The following is a 17,603-nucleotide window of genomic DNA, read 5'->3' on the forward strand; positions in this document are numbered from 1 at the left end:
ATGAAGGATTGATTAATTTTTAAGTGTAATAATTAACTCACGCGGTCATATTAATATGAATCACGTTAAAAATACATTTACCACAGTAAAAATATTTTTTACAAATTAGGTATCATGTGACTTTTTAATCTAAAAAAATATCGTAATTAAACTTTAAAAATATCGGTCGATTTTTGTAAACAATAATAACTTAATATAAAATATAATAAACACATTAAGTTTCATTTGTGGTTTGTTAATTAAATAAATAATTAATTAATTAATTGGTAAGGTAAGAAGTAACAATATAATATCATCTTTGATTGATTTCTTAAAACTATATTATCTGCAGAAGTTACTTTTTAATCGGAATATTTTTGCAAACCCACTCCATGCCTTCCTGAAAATGAAAAAAAAATATATTTTCAAGACGGGTCATACAAATATTATGTTGATTAGGGATGATGACAGTTTTATGAATTGTATATAAATTAGGAGTACACTAATAGTAAAGCAATTTTGTAAAAGTAACAGGGTATCTGCGATCATTACTTTCGGAGCTACAGGGATTTAAAGGGTCAAATTTGCGGCGCTGCCGCGGATCCTTGAAAAACGCCCCATACAAAATGGTACGATTTAATGACGTCGTAGGTCATAATGATCGTTAGATTTGTATGCGCGGTCAAACAAAATTACTAATATCTTTGTTATTTGTGCATTTATGTTTATAGTTCACATATTGAAAAATGTCACATTTAATGTAAGGAAGCTAAAACTGTATGAATTTTCATCTAATTACGATGAAAGATTTTTAATAGATTATGAAATTTTATAATCTTATTTATTTTGCAAATATCCAGACAATCTTTGCTTTTTATGTATAAATTAGTTAACATATTGACCTTATTTAACCAAATGTATCATAAAAATCAATACATTCAAACAAAATCATCATCTCCACACTACCTGATAATACAACAGAACTTTACTCTATAGTATGCGCAACTTACTCTATAGACTCTATAGTCTGTTAATCCGCAATGGGCCAGCGTGGTGGATTTACCCCTCTCATTCTGAGAGGAGACTCGAGCTCAGCAGTGAACCGAATATGGGTTGATGATGATGCGCAAAACTTCGAGTCCGCTCTGAAGTTTGCAACACGCGAAATTGCGTAGATACTTTACCTCATCATCATTAACAACCCATATTTGGCGTACTGTTGAGCACGAGTCTCCTTTCAGAATTTTTTTTTAGAAAAAAATAAAACTACCTTCACGCCAGTGCCGTCAGTAGCCACACACGCTTGAATCTGCCAAGTCCGGTCCCTGATCAGATGCAAGCCAAGCAAAGTCGCTACCTCGCTCGCCGGCAAAGCTGTAAAATCCAATTAACTATCTATATAAATGTACTAAACAAATTAAAAAAAATACTAATTATTATAAAAGCAATATTCACTAATTTCGTCCCTATACAACCTAATAAAATAAACATCTAATCTACCTACTGTGTGATATAAAAAAGGGTAAATATAAGGCACCGGATGACATTTGTTACATATAATCTAAAGGAGATGGTCCAAAATTGTATGGAGCCCAGGATCAGTCATTGTACCCTAACGGAAATAAAAGAAGATATTTTTTTTAAACTATTTTTGATTATACAAATCTACGATTTTACTTTAATTCTTTCGAAATAATATTCATTATCTCCCAAAAAATTAAACATTAATAAGGGTAATATTGGCGGATTTAAGACGTTTTCAATGCATTAATCGATTTGACGTTTGCTGTCAATTGTTATGTCATAGTTGTTCTATGGGCGCCATCTTGGTATAACTCAAAAACTTGAGTTTTTATTTTATTTATTTATTTCTTTTTATTTAGTTAGATTTATTCATTTTAATAAATTTTAATAAAATCTTTGTACTTTTTAAATTTTAATGATTGTTGTACCCCGTGTACAAGAGTGAACCTGAAATGGACCATCTCGTATAATATATGTCACCTAACATACGTCGAAGATAGTAAATTAGCCTGCAGAGCAGTTAGTTCAGGTGCCAAATATCAGTTATTCGGCACCTTAACTGACTGCTCTGCAGGCGAATGGAGCTGCTGGATTATGGCAGCTCGAGACCGTGCTTGGAAGTCCATGCAAGATGCCTATGTCCAGCAGTGGACGTTCATCGGTTGAATATGATGATGATGATAAAAAAATCGGCTGATGACGATGATCACCTGTAGCTAAGTCTTGCTTGTTAGCATACACCAATAGAGGCACGCCGCGTAGCTTGTCATCTTGCAAGAGCTCTGCCAGTTCTAGGCTAGTTTCTTCAAGTCTTTGGTGGTCAGAGCAATCCACTACATAGATCTGAAATAGATTTTAATTATATTAACAATTCGATTGCGATCGTATATCATAAAAGAAGTAGGTACCTAACATGTTAATTTAATGCCTATCATGGTTAAAGAGCGACCGCTCAGAAATTGCGCTTCTGACAGATCGTGCTAATGGGACAAATACATTTTTTTTTCGTTTTTTTTTGTCACTTTCTCTCATGTCACATCGCCTATTAGATCACGACCTGTCCTGTTAATCTCCAGTAACGCAATTTCTGAGCGGCCGGACTATAGTCATCTGCTGCTACTGCTTAACCAATTAACTAGTAGTAACCAATTAGCAACTAATTTCCTACCCTGAGTAATAAGATCCTACCAATCGAATACGGGGCCCTTAATCATGAGCTGGTTCTTGCAACGCGGCACGATTCAAATCGCGTTTAGCCGTGTTTCATTGAATAACACTCACGATATTCTAAAATACTTACAAGAATGTCTGTATTTTCAAAATAATTTCTCCAATACGGTCTGATCTTCCTCTGCCCACCAATATCCCACACGTTTAATTTGAAACCGTTGGAAAGCACTGATTTAATATTGAACCCCGCTGTGGGGGTGACATGAGCGACATCTTCTGAAGCCAATTGCTTCAGTATCGTGGTCTTGCCAGCATTGTCCAAACCAAGTAGCAGTAGACGAAGCTCTTTATCAGGATTAGACCGTAGTTTCTTTAAAATGTTCAGTAGACCCTGTAATGTTTGGAAAAACGTCACATTAACAACCCATGTTCGCTTACTGTTGAGCACTAGTCTCCTCTCAAAATAATAGGGGTTAGGCTAATAGTCCACCACGCTGGATGCGGATTGGCAGATTTCACTCACGTAAAGAATTGAAAAAATTCTCAGGTATGCAGGTTTCCTCGCGATGTTTTTCCTTCACCGTTTGATACACGTGATATCTAATTTCCTAAAATGTTTAAAACTGAAAAGTTGGAGGTGCGTGCCCCGAACGCAGAGGTCATATCCACTGGGCTACCACGTCTCCTAGCGTCTAATGCTTGTGGCAAATTAAATGGATGGGGAACCAGGGAAATCGTGACTTTGGTATTTCTTTGATGCGATGTCAAGCTTCTAGTCCGGTTTGAACACGAGGTGCATCGTACAAAAATATTATACTTACCGAGGGGTTATAAAACCTCCGCAGTGTGGCATGTTGCAACTTTAAGTGTGAACTAGAATATGAACGCATTGTATGAAGAAAGACCGACTTCAGCAATTCATAATCTTTAGCGTCTCAAACGATGAAGGAAACACATTGTGAGAAAACCTGCATACCTGAGAATTTTCTTAATTCTCTGCGTGTGTGAAGTCTGCCAATCCGCATTAGCCCAGCGTGGTGGACTAAGGCATATTCCTTCTCATTCTAAGAAGAGACTTGTGCTTATTAATGAGCCGAATATGGGTTGATAATGATGATGATGATCAGACGCTAAACCTAATTATGACCCTGCTGAAAGGTCTATACTATATACATATCTACATTTACCTTAATCGCATAGGTAAGTCTGATTTATTATTATATTGTTACGTACCATCATGGAAACTAAGAAATGATTTAAACACAGTCCTACTGAAGATTATAATTATACGCTAAATAACTATTGCACAATATAAATGTTTGGTGTGATTTTGATTTGTTGACACAACAAATTCACCATGGTTACCTCTGTAACAATAGAAAACGTCAAATCAGTGTTGAATGCCCGTAAAATCAATTTTATTTAGACTACGCGCCACGACAGAATTCCCGCGGCTAAAACCTGAACTAAAATTGACAAATGACATCGATCTCCTATTAAAAAGTGGATGCACAATCAGCGACCAAAAAACGTCCCCTGTCAATGAGCGCCAAACACAACTTCTTGGCAGGGTTGGGAAGGGTAGGGTAGGGGTAGGGTAGGTGTAGGGTAGGGTTAGGGTAGGAGTAGGGTAGACCTAGGGTAGGGGTAGGGGTAGGATAGGGGTAGGTTAGGGGTAGGTTAGGGGTAGGGCAGGGAAAGGTTAGGGGTAGGGCAGGGGTAGAGTAGTGTAGGAGTAGGGATAGGAAAGAAGTGCACATAAGTCAAAGCAAAGCTTGACCGCTCCGTTAGTTAGGAACTTATGATATAGGAAAGCTCTACAAGGCGGCACAATCAAAAATCGTCTGTCTACGGCGGTCTACGGTTTTATCCGAGAATAGTGCTGCCCAACGACCTTTTATTACTATCATTGGTGCTGCCAGCATCTGATTATTATTTATTAATCTATACGCTAGAGCTAGAGCCACTTTCCGGCTCCATTTTGAGGCCTAAAAGTCAGATGATTATTTAGCTTAATTTGTTGTTTAAATTCTTTTAAAATTAACTTTAAACAATAAAATGTTTATGTTTACAACACAAAAAGGCCCTGCCGATGCTGCTGTTGAACTTTTTATTAAAAAAAATAACTGTCAACGTCTGTTTGACATTTTGACGCAACTATTCCACCAAAGCGTTTGTCAGTGTCAGTTGTCACTTGTCACGCCGACTCGCACGTTTGATTCGGCGTTCGCGTTTGTTTTGTTTCATTTACACGTGTTGGTTAAGTTTTCTTAAAATAATTAAATAAAAACTAAACTATATTTTGATATAATGGGCAAAGTAAAACAGGAAGCAATGGAGCAAGATGAGCAAGGCGATGTTAGCATCAAGAATGAACCACAAAGTTACGACGACAAAGTTGAGCATTGCAGTATTATAGCGAAACCGATGGCGCCGAAGAAATTAAGCAAAAAAATATATAAACTCATCAAGAAGTCCAGTGGTCATAAAAATTATATACGGAACGGATTAAAAATTGTTCAAAAACAACTGAGATTAGGCGAAAAGGGGTAAGTTATTGGATAGTTTTTAGGTTATGTTTGTATACTGACCCTGATTAGATTTAGAACATTGGAATTTGTATCTTAAGCAGTGCTTTGGATATTCAAGGCCTTGTACGCTAAGTTAAGTAAGTCCAAAACATATTCTTAAAATTAATTTTAAACATTGTCAGACTTGAGGCTTCAATTTCAGAATTTCAGACTCCCAGACAATCTCAACAATGATTATTATGAAGTTATTATTAGCAATAGTATTGAAACAACCTATACCAAGTTTAACCTATACTAAGAGCTGTCAAAAATAAAAAAGACACTTGGGTTATCTAAATTCTGCATTATGTGCAACATTTATAACTCTATGCCATAGCATTACAGACTAATTAGATATAGACCTGCCTCACAAGACATTATTTTTCTGTCAAAGTATATGATCAAAGATCTTATGCGATTATAAACACTGTCTCTATAGAATCGATGTTTCATAGTTTACAATCGTGTCTGTCGGTAAAAACCTCCATAAAAATACTTTTTCTGTAGTTAAATGTTGTAAAAAACGAACAAAAACTGCTAGTTTAGTATAAGATATGTATGAAATCTAAGCTCGTTTTCCTTAGAAAATGGCAGAAAAATTTTGTTCTTGAATTTGGGTGTTATACTAGTCCTTATGTATTTTGTCTGAGCATAGCATGGATAACAAGTGGTCATGCATAGTTGACTCCTGTAAAGTTACACACATAACCGATACTATTATCTGAAGTTTAAGTTTTGAACATATCATGGAAAATAGAGCTACTTATTTAACTGATATGCTTCAATAGCCACTAAAATGGTTATTGTATTCAATTTTTCTTGTAAGATGACATATGGTGAAAGTGATGGTGAATGGTGATGGTATAGTTAGAATAACTTATACTATATCTTCTAAGTTAGCCCGTTTTGATGACCTCCGTGGCGCAGTGGTATGCGCGGTGTATTTACAAGACGGAGGTCCTGGGTTCAATCCCCGGCTGGGCAGATTGAGATTTTCTTAATTTGTCCAGGTCTGGCTGGTGCGAGGCTTCGGCCGTGGCTAGTTACCACCCTGCCGGCAAAGACGTACAGCCAAGCGATTTAGTGTTCTGGTATAATGCCATGTAGAAACCGAAAGGAGTGTGGATTTTCATCCTCCTCCTAACAAGTTAGCCCGCTTCCATCTTAGACTGCATCATCACTTACCATCAGGTGAGATTGTAGTCAAGGGCTAACTTGTAAATAAAAAAAAAGCCCACTTCCATCTTAAACTGCACTTAATATCAAATGGAATTGCAGTCAAGGGCTAACTTCTCACTGACCAAAAAATAATACAATGAATTAAAATTGATTTTTTATTAACTTACTTGTATGTTTGCAGGATTGTCTTCTTCGCTGGCGACATTTCACCGATAGAAATCATGTGCCACCTGCCAGCAGTATGTGAAGAGAAAGATGTCCCATACTGTTACACTCCCAGTCGAAAAGACATAGGAGCTGCCATGGGCACCATGAGAGGGTGTATAATGGTGCTTATAAAGGAACATGAGGACTATAAGGAGTTGTATGATGAAGTTAGAGATGAAATTAAGCACCTCGGACATCCTTTATAATGTTACTTTAGTTCAGTAAAACTGTGTAATGTATATTAAAATAGTTATCTAAGTCTACATTTTTGTGGTATAATAATTATAAACAAAGTAATTGGAACCTGCACATAAGAGTACAGTTGTGTGCAAAGTTGAGTAAACTGATACTATTCTTTAATCTTTTCTGTCTATGATTGTAGTTGTAGCTACCTACATACGAGCATATATGCCAAGCATGCGACCACACACTGCGCCAAGCTGCAGCAAACTGAGGCCGCGTGTAATGTACATATCACCTTTGCTGGCTAGATAGTACTTACCTATACATATGTGCATACCGATTCATGCATACGACTGCTCGCTGCGAAGAGAGTGAATTGACTGAGGCTAGCAGCGAAGGCGCAGTGCGCGGTCGCATGCTTGGCATAAAAAGCTTTCACTTGACTTACGGATCAATCAGATACAGAAGGCAGTAATCCTTGAGGTTTATTGTGAGGAGGTTCCTCAAATGACCCTGAAGACAGGGATGATTTTTAAAAAGGTTTTTTTATTTTGTATCTTAGAAGCAATGCAATTAAATATAAGAGAGTAAAAAAACTTAACTTAAGCTCATTGCAAAATGTAACATGATTTATCTCAGGTTTGGTCTTGTTTAAATGGTGAAATAACAAAAGCAGTTCCCCATTACACATAGATTTATTACACTTATTAAAATCTAAGGGTACGTAAAAAATGGCAGATTGTCTAACCAGACAGTGATGATTGGCAAAATACATTAGGTACTTTAATTACGCACTAGAATACTAGATCTAAAGGTGGTTTCACACTTACAGAGCATTGTGGAGCCTCTGGACTAAGCAATGCATTCATAACATTGGAAAATCTAAGCATAAATTTGCTTAAAATTGTAGTATTTGATTTTGTTACTTAATGTTTTATTTAACTTCCACCAAGCTGTCTCATCTAAGCGTGCCGGAAAGAGTCAAGTGTATTTAAAGCCACTATTTTTTTTTGTTATTTTGTATCAAGGTTATATACAGAAGTATTCACATTTATCTTTGAGAGATAGACTTTATTTAGATTTACAATATAAAAACCAGTTATTAAAAAAAATGTGATTTGTTTTAATACCATTAAATAACTCTAACAAACATGACTCCAAGCAATGTCGTGACATAATTTTATGATAAAAAAATATTTATGCATAACTAACTATGAACATTGTTTTGGCTGTAAATGTGAAACTATCTTAAAATACAACAGATTTCAGCAGATATTTCATACACATCTAGACTATGTTATCTAATCAGATCAATGGAACCTACATACACTTATGATTAAAAAAAAAAGAGGTAGATAAAAAGGTTACATTAACCACATTTGATGTTTACCACTGGCACACGAAAATAGCATAAGCGACATTGTCAACGGCGCGATGACAGTGTGGCGACTGAGCTGAGGTTTGCTAATTAGCATAGTTTTAAAGTGCCACTTGCAGTCCGCATATAACCTATCTACCTCTTTTTTTCATCATTGGTGTGACAGCACAATTTACAGTTATAAATATTTAAAAACCTAAGAAATATCTGTCTGAAATCTGTCCAATGAATTCTATTTACTAGTAATTGAAGCAATATTTTTTGTCCCCCAAACGAAACTTATAAACAAATACAAACTAACAAAATATGAGCACTAAAATTTTATTTTTGTGTCATTTACGTTGAAAGTGCCATAGGGCAATTATGAAAATTCCATTGCAAATGTGTAATAATTTTTCTGTCATCTGGATTTTTTTTCAGTGAAATAAGCAGGAAACTATTGTGCTGCCTAGGTAGAGGTAGTCAAATGTGCAAAAATACTTTTTTAATTTCTCCATTTTTGTAATTACTTTAAAGCACCTTAGTATATAATTTTTAAAATGACTAACATATTAGGGACATTATGTTTATATAACCTAACAGTTGTAATAGTTACAGTATTCCAAGATTATAATAGAGATAGTTTCGTCTAAGAGGTCCTAAATAATATCGTATAAATAATAACCCTGCATTTCAGTGCACTGTCAATGAGATAACAGTACTGTCTTTATTCAATAAAGTGTAAGAAAATAGTACAGATTTTCATTTATATACGCAGATAGGTTGCCTTAAAGTTCAATGAAATGTAATGTGCACGTTATTAATTTATTTATTCTTCCCAAGTGACTCTAAGCAAACCAGAAAACTAAGTCATCTTTTCTTTTTTTTCTACAAGTTAGCCCTTGACTACAATCTCACTTAATGGTAAGTGATGATGCAATCTAAGATGGAAGCGGGCTAACTTGTTAGGAGTAGGATGAAATCCGCTAAATCGCTTGGCGGTACGTCTTTGTCGGTAGGGTGGTAAGTAGCCACGGCCGAAGCCTCCCTCCCACCAACCAGACCTGGATCAATTAAGAAAACCCAATCTCGTAAATCAACCGCGCATACTACTGCACTGCGAGGGGGGGAAGATGGAAAGTTGAAAAAAAAACTTTTACAAACTTCATCGTGAGATACGTCAAATGAAAGGTCTTGATAAGAGGTATTTAATTTTTATAAAAGGGCCCCAATATCTTGTGTGCCCAGTCTAGTTTAAGTGTGTGTATGTATGTAATGATGACAGAGGGTTGCTATTCTTTGTGAGGGTCTCACTCTAGCTGAACCCCTGTACCACGAAGACGACTCAGTCATGAGGTTTGTTTATAGTCCGAATAATTTAAAAAAAAATCAGCAAATATAGCTCGATTTTAAGTGCACCAAAGGTTTAAGTCGCGTGCTGCAATAATGTGCAACGCTATTTATTGTATACTCAGAGGCACAATTATCCGCCCACCTTAATGTATTCTGTCATATTAAAGTGGGCGGATAATTGTGCCTCTGAATATATTATATGAAGGGGGAACATTTTTGTACACAATTTGAAATGTCGAAGAGATTCACTAAGTAGTCCTAAACACGCGTCTATTTTAAATGTTGTCAGCGAAAATTTCATACAGCTCGGTGTGCTATTACTAAATAATACAAAAATAAATTTATCAATACTATTTTTTTCTATCTCAGCGATTCAAAATGGCGATTGAAACGTGCTTAGATAAATCAATAAGTAACTTGGACTCAGTCTTCGCTTGTCTGGTACACGAATGCTTGGTATGACTATAAAGTGAGGGAGTGAGAGATTTTTTTTTATTCTTTACAAATTGACTACAATCTCACCTGATGATAAGTGATGATGCAATCTAAGATGGAAGCAGACTAACTTGTTAGGAGGAAGATGAAAATCCACACCACTTTCGGTTTCTACAAGACATCGTACCGATTTTTGTCTGGTCCTCTTTACTCAGCCAGATCTGGACCAATTAAGAAAACCTCAATCGGCCCAGCTGGGGATCGAACCCAGGACTTCCATCGTGTAAATCCACTGTGCCACGGAGGCCAAAAGCTTGTCACCCCCTCCTCTTTATCCTCATGACCTTCACTCCTGTACCGCACAAAAGAGGACTCAGTTATTGTGGCATATAACGTGATGTTAAAACGATCAGCGCCATCTAACGACAAAAATAACAATTCAAAACATTTAGAAGATTTTCTTTCAAACCTTTTCTGAGGTATGTAAAATTTTCAACCTCATCTTGAAATTATATAAATAAATCCATAATCAGGTATATAATTATCTATTTTTTATTTTATTATTGTGATGTTAAACAAATTTCAAAACCCATTTGAATCGCCTGCTGATTATTTTAGTGATTTTTTATATTTAATTTCGAATCTTAAGACTAATAATACCGTAATATCCTAATTAAATACAGTAATACCATTCTTAAATCAAAAAATATTGACTATAGTTAAATAATAATATAATTTATATATAACGTTGCTTACTCATTAAACAAATACACTGCAATATATACGTGTCATCAAAAAAATCGAAACATTTTGCCTGAATATGCAATGCGGACTGCTTCGATTTTTTTTGATGAGAAGTCCATTTCGGGCACCTGAATATAAAAATTTTTGCCCAAATATAAAGTACTAAAAATCGATAAATTAATTATCCACTACGATTTTTTATCTATGTTCGCTATTGTGCGTGAGCAAAACTTATAGTGGGATTTCATTATCAATTTGATTTTTTTACATTTTCATATTATACAAAATCTACGTCGCCTAGGCAAAATCATCATTTTTAACTTTGATTGATGAAAAATACAGGTATTTATAATAGAAAGTTAAACTAAAAATCTTTATTTATGTGCCAAATATAATAAATATATTATTATTAAAAAACAAACAATACCACTTAGACACAGATATGCTTGTAAGCTAAATTTCTAACTATAAAAATTCAACATTCAAATCTCAAGCATTATAAATATTTTTAGTCGGTTTCAGCTAAAAGTAAACCAGAAAAAATATACCTGGATTGAAAAAAAACAATTTAAAATAAATTAATGTATTAGAAGAAAATTTCCATTTTGTACAGCTTCTCCATACAGTGTCTACCCCAGCGGGAAGAGTTCATACAAGCCGATTTCCGTCGGTTAACTTTAAAAATCCATGCATATTCATTGTTGTACTGTATCTAGATATATCATAAATCTGAGTCTGTATCACGCTGTATGAATTTCCTTTTCTTTGGGATGGCTTACACTCCATCTAAATTCCATCCTTCGCCAATGCTCTACCCTAATTAAAAACTTTGAGCAAAACCCTCTTACATCTGCCTCGTTCATCTACTAACTATGGGACTTAAAATCATGAAGTCCTCGTTCTATAAAATACCAATTGACTTTCTTTCTTTCATCTAAGTAATTCTTAATATAAGACCGAAGCTTCAGAAAGCATTAACATATGAAAGCAATCATTACATAATCTCTATTATCATCCAAAGCCCACTATCATGCATTACTGAAGTGTCTTTACCTCAAATCTACTGTCTTATAAAGTGAGAGGCAGTGCCTTGGAGGGGGCCTGTATCAGAATTAGGGGGCCCCACAAACAAGCGACAAATCTCGAAAAACTTCTTTAGTTACCAATTTTACATTGTGGTGAAAGAGTTAGGGGCAAGGTTTACATTAAGTTTGCTAACCGCCAGTCTTAAAGAGGGGTAAAGATTTCTCACAAAAGAAACTCAATCTCACTTGTACAATTCTTTCGTTTCACACGTTAGGTCCAGGGGCCTAAGCCTCAATAATCTAGTGGCCTAGGACACTCTTAACAACAATCCAGTAAGAACTACAAAAGTTCCAAAGGCAAGCATGTCTAGCCATAACAGGCAGCATGGGCACAACATCTACAACCGCTTTAGAGGTGATACTGGGAATACCACCCCTTCACCTTCGTATTAAAGTCACTGATGTCACATGCAGAGTCATGGGCTTACACAAAAAACTGCAAACACAATAAAAAGGCAATACCAAGCCTCAACCCATGTCTACTCACACTCTGATGAATAAAATGCAAAAATGTATCCCTGAATAAGGATAAACTTTAAGTTTAAACCGACTAAAAATATAATTCTTTGGTACACCCATTGCATGGTTTGACCATATCTAATCACAGATCTGATATTAACCTATCACAGCACAAACTACTTAGACATTGTCCATTTACAAAGTTCCTAATGAGAAAATACAACCCAAGCTTTGGACAGTGTCGATTTTATAATAAAATTTGCCCTCAATTTTGGCCCAGTCCATAATCCATAATTCCATAATAACAAATGTGAAAGTGTGTGTGTGTCTTTTTGTTTGTCCGTCTTTCACGGCAAAACGAAGCGACGAATTGACATGATTTTTTAGGTGTAGATTGTTGAAAGGATGGAGAGTGACATAGACTACTTTTTGTCTATTTCTGTCACCCCACTTTCCTAAAATGGTTGGTGGAAGTTTGTATGGAGCATTCCGCAATTTCCAAGGCAGAGAGCTAATAATATGCATGTATGCAGTAGTATGCAGACTGTTTGTGACTAACAAAAAAACTGCATCATTTTTTTTAATCTGCCCCCAAACCTTTAAAAGAGGGAGTAAAATTTTATATGGGACTTTTCGCAGTTTTCAAGGTAGGAAGCTAAAAATTGCTACACAAAGGTAGGATAGAGGTAGGGAAGGGGGTAGGATAGAGGTAGGGGTAGGGAAGGGTAGGGAAAAAGCGTACATAAGTCAAAGCGAAGCTTGACCGGGTCCGCTAGTTTTAAATAGTAAAGATTTAATGCGCTTACATAAAATCAAGAGAAGATTTGTTTCCAAAGGGCAAAATGTGATTTTACCCTCAGTATCACCATATTTTTTTGTCCTTTATGTGATATTGACATTCCCCAATAGGAGTATTGTAAATGGACAGCATATTACATCTACATACTTAATTCGGCTTATAGCAAACTACGAAAATAAATTTTCAATATTTACAAAACAATATATACCTACGTAATACAAGCATGCCTTGTTTTATAAAAAAACTAGATCTAAGTATTATTATATTTTATTCATTACATTTCATAGAAAAATGGGTAATAGTTTATAATTTGTGTTTAAAAATGCTGGCCTTATGGCAAATTCCTTTAGAATTCCACAGTATTTGTGACATTTTGAATAAAGCGCGAGATTATTTTCAAGCAATCTTTTAAGAGCTTACTTTAGTTTTATATTAAATGTAAAGAGTTTCCAGTAATTTTCAAATGATAATAGACAAACGTGACAAGTCAGTTAGGTATGTTAAGTTGCCATTTGAAACGACGACTTTTGGACAAGTAAATTTTAGTTATCCAGTGTTGCTTTAACTACAACTGAATTTTGAATATGACTTAGAAAAGCTTAACTTCAAATTCTCGACCAAGATTTCCCATGTGAATTCCACTATCCTGAAAAAGGATTGAATTCAGTTTTTTTTACAATATCGCGGTTCTTCAAGATATGAAAACTATGATTCAAAACTTTTTTGTTGATAGAGCCGTGATAGCGCCGCCAATTTCGGAGGGTGTGGGTTCGAATCCGGGGCATACACCTCGAACTTTTCAGTTGTGTGCATTTTAAGAAATTAAATATCACTAGTCTCAGGGTGAAGGAAACCTGCATACCAGAGAATTTTCGTAATTCTCTGCGTGTGTGAAGTCTACCAATCTGCATTGGGCCAGCGTGGTGGATTAAGGCCTAACCCCTCTCATTCTGAGAGCTGCACAGCTGAGGACCTGTATAACTGACAATAAATATTTTTTGACGTGATGTCTTATAATTCGATGGAGCCGGCTGCACACTCGAAAAAAGATGACGTCATGCGTCGATCCCTCGCTCTAGTGTTGCAAACTTTTTTTACATGATATAAAGTATATACTGGTCTATGATGATTATTAAACAGTATTTTAGAAAAAAGAAACTTTTTCTTTTGAAAAATGCAACCATTCCATCAGTATTTTCTTATGACGTTATCACGTTCAACTATCGTCAGTAAACCGACTTTATAGACAACCGATTTTTTTTATTCCTTACTCCTTATTCCTTAGTTAGCCCTTGACTACAATCTCACCTGATGATGCAATCTAATATGGAAGCGGGCTAACTTGTTAGGAGTAGGATGAAAATCACAGATATAAGAGGTAACTAGATTTATAAAGTGCCAATTCTTTGTATTGAACCCAGCGTACCCGGGGGCGTGGCCTAAATGACTGTTTAATATTCAGTAAAAAATGAAATATGTCACCCTTACTTTAGAGTTGAATATTATTTATTCCTTTTGTCACAGAACAAAACAAGACTGCCAGTACATGCGCGGACAGGCTTGCGATGTTCCGCACACCCGGGTGTACGCGGGCCACGCCCCCTTGCTACTTCTATTGCTAAAAGCAATAGTGTCTGTTCTGTGATGAAAATCCACCCCTTTCGTTTTACATGACATCGCACCGAAATGCTAAATCGCTCTAAATCTAAATGCTAAATCGGAAGCCTCCCACAAATTATGAAAACCTCAATCGGCCCAGCCGGGGTTCGAACCCAGAACCTCCGTCTTGGAAATCCACTGCGCCACGAAGGCCGTCAAAATGAAAGAAACAGTAAAAATATTGACAAATTAACGTACCTAACCGTCACGTTTGTGAACTTTAACTCGAACTCTGAACTTATTTTACAAATAGGTAAGTGCCGTAGAAAAATATGTGAATTTATTGTATATTTTCAAATTATCATACAGTTAATTACAATTTCAAGATAAATATTATATAAATAAACATAGTGTAGATTAGTATACATTTGACTCGCCAAACGATACTTGCACGTTGTATGCAATTATACCTACAAAATACAGCACAAGCTAATTTACACTGTACGAGCATTCGATAAGGTTCAATTTTCAATGAGCCATTCAAAATTCAATGAGCCGCTCAATCAATCACTCAATTGAAATTAACCAATAAAATCAACCGGTAATACAAACTTCAGGACGCATTTAGTCGATTCAATCCATCGTTCAATAAACGGTGACAGATGCGATCAACAACTTGATCACGTGACCTGTCGCTAGCAAATGTCATTTCTATAACTTTTTTAATTTTCCAAGCGTTTGCGATCGTAGAAAAAGAATCGCCGTGCCACGGTTAGGCACGCCAAGAGATAACAACAAATTTTGTGTACCCACATATCACTCTCCTTTTCTTACCATCGAAGCACACATATTTCGATGGTGTAAAAGAAAGAGCTTTATGCAGACAAAATTTTCTCGTTATCTCAAGGTCCAAAAAGCTTGTAACTTATAGCAGAAAAATACGGCAACTCGTGCCATGCCTAGAGGTATGCAAGGGAAACGCATAAACAGTATGACACCAAGACAGTATAATCAGGGATCCGTAGAACGACGCTTAGAAATTGATTTCCTGGTAACTACCAGAATCAAGAATTTTCGAAAATAAAAAAAAATCAACGTCTAATTGAGATGAAACTACTCACCAATAATTGATAGTAATCAGTTGTAAAAAATGTTCTACGGATCCCTGACTTGTACTGTGTTTTCACTCACACAGACATTGTGTTCTACTGTGCAGCAGTCAATTCACAACAAGTACTATACCGTGTATTTAAACGCAACATAAGTGGACTGTAACTTCATAAATGGAGGCATTATTGAATCAACTAACTGTGCCCAGGAAGGACCAAAATCCAAATAGGTACATAATCAAGAAACTTTTTAAACAATATGCATTTTTAGTTATATGGCCGCAATTTTTTAATCAAGCTTTACAAAAATATCTTAAGGCTTATACTATTATAATGCCAACATACTTTGATGTTCGTTGCGTGAAGTCAATACGATAGTTATTGGTTACTTTCCTCTCTTTTCTCCAGAGAGAAAAGTAACTAACGCAATAACGCCAAAATATGTTTTCATCGTCTCGTAAAAGCTGTTTTAAAAGTTGTTACAAATCATGAAAAATATTAGACAAAGATTTCAATTACTGATATTCCGAGTCGCTAGAAATGAGCCAATTTATGAAATAAATCATCTTAAAAGGACCCAAAAGCTAAATAAACACCAATTTTAACTCCCTGGTATAAACTACTAAATATTCGGCCCCAACTGCGATATCTGGGAAGTAGATTTGTTTAACATAAGACAAACATCTCTTGTATTGCTGACTTGTATTCTTAGAAAAGGGATCAGCTAATCTACAATTGAAATCTTTATCCACCCTCACATATACGCTTAATATTCATACAATTACCTATAAATTAGAAATACAATATTACGCACCTATATGCTAAGTTAATTAATAGCAATCCAATTACCAGGAACCGATTTTACAAGTTTTTGGCAACTACCAATACCATCATAATCGACCATTTACAGGACATATCGACCTAATGCCATTACGTTTGGACTACAACAAACTTGACATACATAAAATTAGGTAATTTCAAAAAAATAAAATAATTAATTGATTGAGAATAATAGTGTATGGAAAAGTATGGTGTATCATCTAAAAATTATAATTATAGGGTAATAGGGTATAGGGCAAATTTCCAGGGTAAATATTAAAAGGGGATAAATAAAAGTTAAGTAAAAGTTAAAAGTAATTCCAAACATTTCAAGACTCCGTTATCAAATCAACGGTCCAACGTAGACCGTTCCAAACATTTCAATGCCCAGACATCCATAACGTGGCTCCGTATCAATAGACGTTATTCGCCATACAAATATACATCACAAATATGATCTCAATAATTTTTGAGGAACGTCAATTGATACAGGCCATAACCTCAACGCCTCAAAAAGGGTTTACAGATCTCAAAAACGCAATCCAATCGACTTTATACCATTTTGTGCATTACCGCGATGTTAATTGTAGTACAAAGTTTATGTGTACACCTGAAACAGTATGAGAATGGTGAGCAAAGTGCTCATGAAGCACAGAGACACTGGCAGGAGAACCGCGAAACGGAGCGATCTGAAAACACAATAAAATTATATTAAAAATTCCATGTGGAAAATATGTCAGTAAGGTATTCACGACCTCTCCTCCCAAAGGAATGCCAGTAGACCTTTTCTTCGTGATTTTCTGAAGGACACATTGCCATCATAAAATATTTCTGCGCTAATCGAGTTGTCACTAATTATTGGGGATGATAGATAGATAAGAGACCTGATGTATTGACGCTGGTTCCCTGGGAAATCGGTCAGGTCCTAATAAGGGACAGTACTTGCGTTAAAACATTGACTCCGTCTCATATCAGAGAGACAGAATCAAGACCGGGCGCCGCAGCAAAAAAAGCTGAAAACGATATGTGGCA

The 17,603-nt window shown here is 35.6% G+C and overlaps 4 protein-coding genes across 7 annotated transcripts in view; 1 reads left to right on the forward strand and 3 right to left on the reverse strand.

Moving 5' to 3' along the window:
* The window catches only part of LOC128199462 (uncharacterized), a 480,879-nt gene that overhangs the window by 86,508 nt on the left and 376,768 nt on the right, over positions 1 to 17,603 (reverse strand). The gene's annotated exons all lie outside the window — the stretch shown is intronic.
* Positions 101 to 4,059, reverse strand: LOC112055367 (ADP-ribosylation factor-like protein 3). The gene is made up of 5 exons (XM_024095444.2): positions 3,907 to 4,059; positions 2,804 to 3,064; positions 2,214 to 2,346; positions 1,250 to 1,353; positions 101 to 379 (listed from the first exon to the last, which is right to left on the reverse strand). The coding sequence occupies exons 1-5, from the start codon at positions 3,910 to 3,912 to the stop codon at positions 335 to 337; spliced, it is 549 nt and encodes a 182-aa protein (XP_023951212.2). The 5' UTR covers positions 3,913 to 4,059; the 3' UTR covers positions 101 to 334.
* LOC112055364 (H/ACA ribonucleoprotein complex subunit 2-like protein) lies at positions 4,863 to 8,921 on the forward strand. Its single transcript, XM_024095439.2, has 2 exons — positions 4,863 to 5,222; positions 6,604 to 8,921. Exons 1-2 carry the CDS (start codon positions 4,984 to 4,986, stop codon positions 6,833 to 6,835), a joined length of 471 nt encoding a protein of 156 aa, XP_023951207.1. The 5' UTR covers positions 4,863 to 4,983; the 3' UTR covers positions 6,836 to 8,921.
* LOC112055361 (rho-related BTB domain-containing protein 1) overlaps positions 7,489 to 17,603 on the reverse strand; it is a 40,328-nt gene continuing 30,213 nt past the window's right edge. For all 4 annotated transcript variants that reach the window (XM_052889084.1, XM_052889082.1, XM_052889085.1 and 1 more), the window contains one exon: positions 7,489 to 17,260. The gene's annotated coding sequence lies outside the window, so the exon portion shown is untranslated. The remainder of the gene's footprint in view (positions 17,261 to 17,603) is intronic.

This window comes from Bicyclus anynana, chromosome 24 (genome assembly GCF_947172395.1).
Source record: "Bicyclus anynana chromosome 24, ilBicAnyn1.1, whole genome shotgun sequence".
Lineage (NCBI taxonomy): Eukaryota > Metazoa > Arthropoda > Insecta > Lepidoptera > Nymphalidae > Bicyclus > Bicyclus anynana.

Excerpts from the sequence above, each read along its gene's own strand:
- LOC112055367 (XM_024095444.2), bottom strand. Across the intron at positions 1,354-2,213 it reads CAAGCAAGACTTAGCTACAG|CTTTGCCGGCGAGCGAGGTA; the intron begins GTGATCATCGTC and ends TGGATTTTACAG. Across the intron at positions 380-1,249 it reads CTGACGGCACTGGCGTGAAG|GAAGGCATGGAGTGGGTTTG; the intron begins GTAGTTTTATTT and ends TTTCATTTTCAG.
- LOC112055364 (XM_024095439.2), top strand. The coding sequence starts at position 4,984 with ATGGGCAAAGTAAAACAGGAAGCAATGGAGCAAGATGAGCAAGGCGAT. Across the intron at positions 5,223-6,603 it reads CTGAGATTAGGCGAAAAGGG|GATTGTCTTCTTCGCTGGCG; the intron begins GTAAGTTATTGG and ends GTATGTTTGCAG.